The sequence below is a fragment of the Alligator sinensis genome, unplaced genomic scaffold, assembly GCF_000455745.1.
Source record: "Alligator sinensis unplaced genomic scaffold, ASM45574v1 scaffold1277_2, whole genome shotgun sequence".
NCBI classification, from domain to species: domain Eukaryota; kingdom Metazoa; phylum Chordata; order Crocodylia; family Alligatoridae; genus Alligator; species Alligator sinensis.
Window position 1 is genome coordinate 242,431 of NW_005843023.1, and position 8,622 is coordinate 251,052.

Consider the following 8,622-nt stretch of genomic DNA (forward strand, 5'->3'; position numbering starts at 1 on the left):
ATGAAAGATTAGACTAGGTTGGTGATTATCAAACTGGAGCATGTAGCCCCCCAGGATATGTGCCAAACTTCTACAAGATCTACCAGAAGGAGGAATAGGAAAGTAGTAGAAAGGAAAGGGGAAATATAAATGGTCAAAAAGGAAGAAAAGGGATAAAAAAAAAATAGTCTGTAAGTTGTGGGAGAGGTTACAGGGTGCTGGGACTATCTGTAACATGACATCAAAGTGATACAGAGCAATATCACATGTTTTAAAAGGGACACATGACCCCAAATCATTTGAGGAGAACTGGACCAGATGATCTGACCTTAAAAACCTAAGAAGCCTAGTTTACACAAGCATCAATATGAAGGTGCTTTAGAGCTCTTTTAAAAAGTAACAGCTTCTCTAAAAATATTTTTATATTTCTACATGGATAGAAAAGAAAGTGAATTACAAAGAACACTCAATACACTGTGGCAGCAAAGAAGGATTGGAGAAAGAGGTTTTTGGTCAAGATAGAATAAGCTTGCCCTCCAGCAATCTGTTTTAGTGCAGACAGGAAAGGGAGGGGAGGTGACACCCCTGCAGCTTTCTGACTCCTGTGTTACTCAAACAGGAGTGTGGCCTGCACACAGCCTTATCAGGGGAATAACCCACAGAAACAGCAATAAAGTCAGAGACAAATCATGTTACAACCCTGCCTCTTCAACATTGAGGAGATAATAGAGGAGGAAGCTAGGTCTGTTGTGCAGTTGCCAGCCATGCCTCAGTGGCAGAGAGAAAGGCTGGAGTATGCCAACCATGCTGTACAAGACTGAGGTTGCACTAGTCTGCCTGTAGGTACCACAGCTCTGCCTTTCAATACTGCCTTAAGGCCAGCAGGCTAGCACAGCTCTTATCTACCACAAGGACTTTCATAGTGATGTAACTGCATCAATGAAGCAACGAAGGTACCAACCCTTGATGCTGATGCAGTGTACCAGGAAAAAAGAAACAGAGCTTGTGCTAGTAGAGTTAATCCTTCAGCACATTACTGGATTATCTTGCAGCAGTGAGAACCCCACTCTGCAGCAGGGCAATTCGTTAATGTTCATGTTTGCAACAAGAGAAGTCTGGCAAAGCAGTACAGGCCTCACCACATGCCAAGAAAGATCTAGCACCACCTCCAAGTCAAGAAGACACTGGCGTGCCTCCCTTAATGTAATTCTTGTTGCTTCCTCCAGCATCTCTCCTAATGTTCAATCAAGAAGGAGCACACAGAAAAGATGCTCAGGAACTGGCTCACATTTGCACATTTCAAAGATATTTTTAGTTAATTGTTTTTAGCAAAATAAACCCAAAAGCAATGTAATAAATGATCAAGGCCTTTTACATGAAAGTTAATCCTGCTACCCCCTTCCCCCCAAGCCAATTCTAAGAATGGCGAGAGATGCGAGTCAAAATACAGAGGGGCGGTGTTATTTCAAACATTATTAACAACATCCACATTCCAAGGTTAATAACGATCCCAAGCAATAGGTTAGGCTCTCTGCTAGGGTAAATTAGCACAGCTAGTAAGGCCAGTGGAGCTGTAAGACATGACTTACGCCAGCTGGGGATCTGGCTCATTTGCTGCTTACAAGCCATAGTATCCTTCAGTGTTTACAATGATAAACAATGAGTTTACCACTGCAAATATTATCTGATTATGCAGCATCAAACATCTGAGCTGGAATGCCAGAGCCTGGGTGATGTGCTTTAGGGGAAGCATGTTCTTGGCAATAAACATTCTTCCAGGTCTGCATAACTTTTCCACTCTTGCTGAGTACCAGCAGTAATCAGCTCAAGATGAAACCAAGCAAAAGGCCACTTTTGACTCTTTATCAAACAGGCAAATCTCAGGCCGGGGGGTTCCAGGAATGCTACAAATCCTTAAAAAAATAAAGTAAAGAGGCATTTGCCTCTTATCTTCTTCAGTGCTACTGAGCAAGGGGTGGATACTGGCTTTGTAGTTAACAAAAGAAATGAGAGATCCAGACAAATCAGTTCTCTCCCACAAACAGGCAGAACTCCCAGCAACACGTTAAAAACCTGTATCCTAATTACAGCGTCCCTCTTTACACCACAGCCATGAGAATTTATCTTGAATTAAGGCAAAAGAATGTAAGAATCTAATTTGCTTCTATGTGCAGATTACTTAATTTAAACAATGGAGTTTGCTTGATCTGTTTCACTTTCAGGCTAACATACACAAACTTAAATACGCCACCGTACAGCTTAGTTTAAAAAAGAAGGTTTTAATGGGCATCGCAGAAACATTCAACACCATGTTTCCTTTCTTACTCAAGTTTTTTGTTTCTCTAACTTCTTAAAAGAAAACACAATTCTGACTTGGAAGTCACCTAAGTATAGGCATAGACCAGCCCAGTGAAGGCCAGATGGCATTTCAGAAGTTTAAAAATGTCTAGCTAAAAATTTCTAACTTCTGGCCATAACTCAGATTTTCTACTTAGCTGCTTTTCCACTGTAACTGAACCTGATTTTCTCCCCTTTCCTTGCATAGAAATGAAAACTAAACCCTTTAGGATGCATAGGAAGATTGCTCTTTTACGGTACCTTCCTTCTATAGTATCACAACTAAAAAATCAACTCTTAATGTAAAATGATGAAATCTGGTCTTCAGCATTCCCTAAATTTTCTGGGGATTACTTCCTGGTATTTTTTCACCTTAGTGTCTGTCAGCATAATGTCCATGAAGTAAAAGTTAGAAATAATAGGCACATATAGAGAGGAACTATATGAAAAGTATATCATGTGGTGCAGAAGTTAAGAAAGAAACTGTTAGTTTCTTTGAAAATATGCAAATACCACTTTAAACAACCATATTTTGAGGAAGAAGAGTGTCATAGGCTTTTGTTGTGGTTATTAACCATAAAGTATATCCTACAGGTCACATTAGGGCAATGAGCAGGCCAGCCAGACTGACAACGCAGTAACTGCTTACCTGTCTCTTCAGATTCCAAAATTTCTTGCAATACCAGGAAGGAAGCAGATTGTCTGGGTGGCTCATTTGCCTCTTGGTTCTCCTGCAGCATCTTGTACACCTCTGACTCCTTGTCTATGACAATGTTACTTGATGGCTGATGAGGTTGCTCTAAGCTGAGGAGAATTTAACACACACATATGATAAATGAGTGATGATTAAAGTGACACTATTGCCGACGTACAGATGTATCATAATGTAATATTTCTAAGTGCTCACACATATGCACATGCACACATACGTGCTTGTGCCATAAAACACTGGCAGTGCTAGCTGTGTTTGCATACGAAAGCTGCAATTATAGGTGAGGCTAGCCTATGCGAGGCCTATTAGAGCTTCCCATTTCTGAAGGATTGCCATCATTCCTCAGTGCATTTTTTCTGAAGGCTCCCTATTTGCCCACTCCTGCTCCAGGCAGTGCTGCAATTCAATTAAAGAACTAATAGTTACTTTCTGGGAAATTATAGTTCTACTGAAAAATAATGGCCTTCGGTGCTACAGAGGATCAGGCTGCCCTCAGAGTTTCCTCAGCCCCTTTGAGGGAAGGCTACATGGCTTTCTCTTTCACATAGGCAGAGAACAGAGCATGGCGAGAAAGTTTATTTTAAGAATGAGGGAGAAAATGTAAAGTTAAAATTGGGCTTCACAATATAAACCGAGTTTAAGCTTCAATGCAATGGGGATCGTGACTCTTCCTACCAAAAAAATGGCTTGACTCACTGCAATAAGGGCTGCCCAATGTCTTGGAACACGAAGGCAGGCAAGGCCTGACCTGGCACCAGCTACTCCAAGAGATCAAGCTCAAAGTGCTATTTTTTAAAGTGAAAGTTAACATTTCCATTTTACAATGGGGACATTAAGGCACAAACCACTTAGACAATTTGCCCAAGGTTACAAAGCAAGCCAGTGGCAGATTCAGAAATAAAGTTTCACTTCCTGATGCCTATGTTCCGGATTCATCTACTCAACCCCACCTCCTACCTTCACATTTCTGTTCTCATTCGTGTACTGCAAATACTCATAGAATCATACAAAATTAGGGTTGAAAGGACGTCAGGAGGTCATCTAGTCCAACACCCTGCTCACAGCAGGACCACCCCCAACTAGATCATCCATAGATTTCATAGACATTAGGGCTGGAAGGGACCTCGGAAGATCATCGAGTCCAGCCCCCCGCCCAAAGGGCAGGAAGTCAGCTGGGGTCATAGGATCCCAGCAAGATAAGCATCCAGTTTCATCTTGAAGGTGTTCAATGTAGGCGCTTGAACCAACTCCGGTGGCAGGCTGTTCCAGACCTTGGGGGCTCGGACAGTAAAGAAATTCTTCCTTATGTCCAGCCTGAAATGGTCTTGTAGTAGTTTATGACCATTCAACCTAGTCGTCATCCCTTGGGGCGCTCTGGTGAACAAATGTTCCCCCAGATACTGGTGGTCACCCCTGATAAACTTATAGGTGGCCATCAGATCACCCCTGAGCCTGCGCTTTGCCAACCAAAGCTTTCCCAACCAAAGCTTTGTCTAGCTGGGTCTTCAAAACCTCCAAGCAAGGAGATTCCACAATCTCTTTGGGTAACCTGTTCCAGTGTTTTATTACCTTCCTAGTGAGAAGTACACTCTACTCAGCACACACTGCTTGAATAGAAACCACACTGGAGCTCAAATATAAAAGGCATTTATGTCAAATAAAGCATCTTAAAAATGCAATTGGAAACATTACCCAAGATCAAAGCTGAAAAGAATGGGACATTTGACAAACAGTCTTTGTGAATGCTAGGTCACATAAAGTATAATTAAATTTAAATGGTTGGTGAGGAAAAAGCATCATTCTTGCATTCAGGAATTGCCTGCATTGCATAGAAACATCCTGAACTTCAGACTAATTTGCAGAGGAAAATCTTTTTCATGACGATGATACAACTATGTATTTCCATGCCAATGTGTATACAAGTCATCCAGGGGTTATATGGCATCTGAAATACTACAAGCACTAGAGGTAAACTGATTGCAAATGTTATAATCCACATTACCATCCAAGAGTCTCATAAAACAGGTCTATCCTGGTATAATATTATGGGGTGAATCCATGGTACAACATTCAGTAGACACCCACATGTACACACATATATATGAACTTTTCAAATGTGTCACATTTACCTGGAACTCATATTCAGGACAAGATATCTGTTATACAGAAAATTCCCCAGATTATCCCATGCCCCCATTATATTTAAATCATGTAAATTGCAACCTGAAGATCTCCCACTGCCTGTCCCACCTTTCAAAATACTGGACTGATGCCCATCTGGAGGGCTAAGGTTATTTAGTCATGTGAACAGAAAAAGCCAACACAAAATTGTCTTCAGGAACATTTGAGTCAAAACAAACACAGAGCATTTTAACCATGCACTGTGACAATGCACAAAACTGTACAACTCAGACCTTCAGTGATAAGCAGTGATACTTACTTGTTTTGTGGGGTGGGGAGGGTGTTGGGGGGAGTTAAAGAAAATGAGACATTAACAACAGAACAAAAATAATTTCATGTGTGTTCTCAGAAGAGGGTACGCATTGATTGTGAGACAAAATGACAGGTAGATACTTCTTGACTTATATTAGGAATAAGAGCCCATAGAGACAACTGTTTTGTAAAAGACTACTCCAACTTCCTTTTGTGGGGATTTCATAGTTCCAAAAAGAGGACAGCAGAACCTTATTAGTTCATGATAGCAACTAGCTGAAACAATAAACTTTGAAAATTAGCAAGAAAGCAGCCAGAATAATAAAAGCCTACAAGATACAGGTCGTGTCTACATGTGCATTTACACTGGCTTGAATTTAGTGGGAATAGGCCAGCGTCTACACAAGCAGGCATTAAAGCGCATTAATGCTGTGTGTAACTTTAGTCCCAGGTCAGTCCACACATGCAGTGTTACTGTGTAGTAAGGCATCTACACATGTGTTACTACGCAGTAACTAACCAGGTATAAATTTGATACCTGCATAATGTAGATATCAAATTTACACTCAAGTCAGCGTAAATCACCATATTTACTGCACAATACAGGTGTGCATGTGTAGATGCACACCCGTACTATGCAGTAATTTCAGTTACTGCTCACTAAATGCACGTGCATAGACATACCTGCAGTGTCACAAAGTGTATTTTGATAAGCGCGACCTAGTTTTGATTAACACTGGGATTATCATACTGTGACACAATATGCAAAGGTAACTAAGGTCCTAGAGACACTGCTTAATACAACTGACACTAAACTTCTGCTACAAAGTTAGTTGAGACCACTTAGGGTTTTCTGTCACATTATCCAGTGGCCTGGAACTGCCAAGAGAACTAATGATGTATTACTGTTCCAGAATTATGCAAAACAAGCCAGAAAAGTGACTTACCATGAGCAATTTATGTCCCCAATTCTACTGTAATAAATCTAGGGCTGCCCACACTTTTGCAGCTGTTGTTCTACCACAGCATTTGGGTGCATGCATCTTTACAGTGACTGTGGGGCAAGAACTCTTCTGCTCCAAAAGGAAAAGGCCCCTGCCAGTTGAACAGACATGATGGTCAGCAGAATAAGACCAATGAGGTGCGGTCATGCAGTTCTAGTTCATCCAATAGAAGGGAATGAACCTGGACACAGTGGCATGTTCAATGTACTATACACTGAAACAGGGGCAAACTATTTTGTTCCAACAATGAAGAGGTGAAACCATTTCAGATGTCCAACTCATTTGAAAGGATCTGGCTTCTCAACTGTTCTACCAGGGTGTCTGTGACGGTCAGACCTAGGTCCCAGCACCACAATTCCAAAGCTGTGCATGCTGAACAACAGGATGGCTTGTCTTTGACACACGGTGGCCACAAAGATTTAGGGTAACTCAGAAGCAAGACCCTGAGATACAGTGCTAGGGCCAACATTAGGAATTGCCCAGGATCCTTACAGGTTGCTGTAAGCTAATATGATATTTAAATGGGCTTTCATTTCTAGGCCCCCAAACACTGACCAAAGGTGATAAACATCTTTCTCCATTCCTCTTACAGATGGGGAAACAGCCAGGAGTCAAAACTCTATACACTAGGGCATACTGCTCCAGAATACAGGGTAATACCTGACTAAGAGGCAAGCTCTGGGGAGGAGCAAGCTGTTGTTGCCAGAGGTCAGATCAACTTATCTTAATAAATGGCCTCAACTTCCTTTGCACGTCTTGATGCACATAAACAACCTGGCCCATGGCTCATGATTTATTTCACCTAAGCCACTTCCCAGCTGACAGACAGCAGAGATTTCCAGCCACTGGCAAACTCAGGAGAAGGGGTGAAAGGTTCTACACTTACCCTTGTGGTTGGGTAAATCCAGAAGAAATACCATTTCCTGGAGGCACATGTTCCACCCCGCTCCCCTACCACTGAACCAGCACGTGCAAAACAATCACTCTGCCAGGTCCACCAACCACTTCTGTTGATTTCACCATTATGGTTGTGTGTGTAAAACATGAAATGACAGTGCCAGACTGATCTGGCACACACTGGTGCTTCATGTGGTGTATGACACACGATGGCAAGGGCCCTTCTGTGAAGAGTCATGCGCTAAGTTTCAAAGGTGAGATGTAACACTTAGTCTGCGTGACAGGCCAACACCGTGAGCAACGGACAAGTATGAATCATTTGTGAAGACCAAGATGTGAAGGGTGGCACGCGTGTCTAGTCAGCCACATGGGCAGCAGGCAAATATTACCTGAGAAAAGTCGGGCTAATGGAAGAGATCTGCCCTTGTAAAGTATCCAGGATGTTTTTCTGTGAATATAGCTGCAGGGGAGAATTAAACTGCACATGCAGCACTTTGAGTCCTGGCACCTCCACTTCCACAGGGCTGTTGGGGCAGATTTGGGCGGCTTCCTTCAGCCGTTCAGGCCCCACTCGAACTTGGCTTGGGATGGAGGAGGTGCTGTGCCTCCGCTGCAATGGAGATGCAGAGGCCTGCAGCTGTAGAGGGTTATAGACTGATGCGAAGGGAGCCTTCAGTGCAACCGTAGGTGATAAACGGCTACAGACAGGAGGTGGTTACCAGGGTTTTTAGTTGGTTAGTTTTTTTAATTTGTAGAGTTGAGAGAAAAATACAGAGGAGAAAGAAAGAGAGGAAGGAAGACATTAATGAAAGTCTACATTCAGTTCCCAAGCAATACAGAAATGAGCACAGTAAACCTGCTTAGGTGTTCCTTCCACTAGAAAAGCATGCCATAACAAAGATCCTCTCTAGGTTCAGACTTCTGACTGATACTGCTGTTTCAGTCCACCTCTTTGTCTGCATAGCCAGTAAAGGTGTTACTGCAGTACCTATAGGCACCCTGAGGCTGGCTCTAACCTACCTAGCATGGATAGGTAGGAAAACAGCAGCAGGAAAACATGGTGGCAGGACTTCAGGGTGGGGTAGCAACTCAACTACATACCCAGGGCCCGCTGCAGGCTTCCACAGCCTGAACTGAAGTCAGTGTTGCTGCCTTCCCACTGCTAGGGAGATGATCTGTGCTGCAACCCCACCTCAGGGTGCAGTGTAGACACACCCAGAGGGTACAGGAAAGGAAACCCATCCCATCAAGGAACTCTTT

At 42.7% G+C, this 8,622-nt stretch overlaps 1 protein-coding gene across 6 annotated transcripts in view; it reads right to left on the reverse strand.

Moving 5' to 3' along the window:
- The window catches only part of PDLIM1 (PDZ and LIM domain 1), a 74,346-nt gene that overhangs the window by 3,876 nt on the left and 61,848 nt on the right, over positions 1-8,622 (reverse strand). For 5 of the 6 annotated variants that reach the window (XM_025193189.1, XM_025193186.1, XM_025193190.1 and 2 more), the window contains 2 exons: positions 7,752-8,060; positions 2,966-3,120 (listed from right to left, as the gene is read on the reverse strand). In XM_025193189.1, the coding sequence (XP_025048974.1) occupies positions 2,966-3,120; positions 7,752-8,060 (464 nt within the window). The remainder of the gene's footprint in view (positions 1-2,965; positions 3,121-7,751; positions 8,061-8,622) is intronic. The other variant, XM_006036812.3, reaches the window with a different exon arrangement.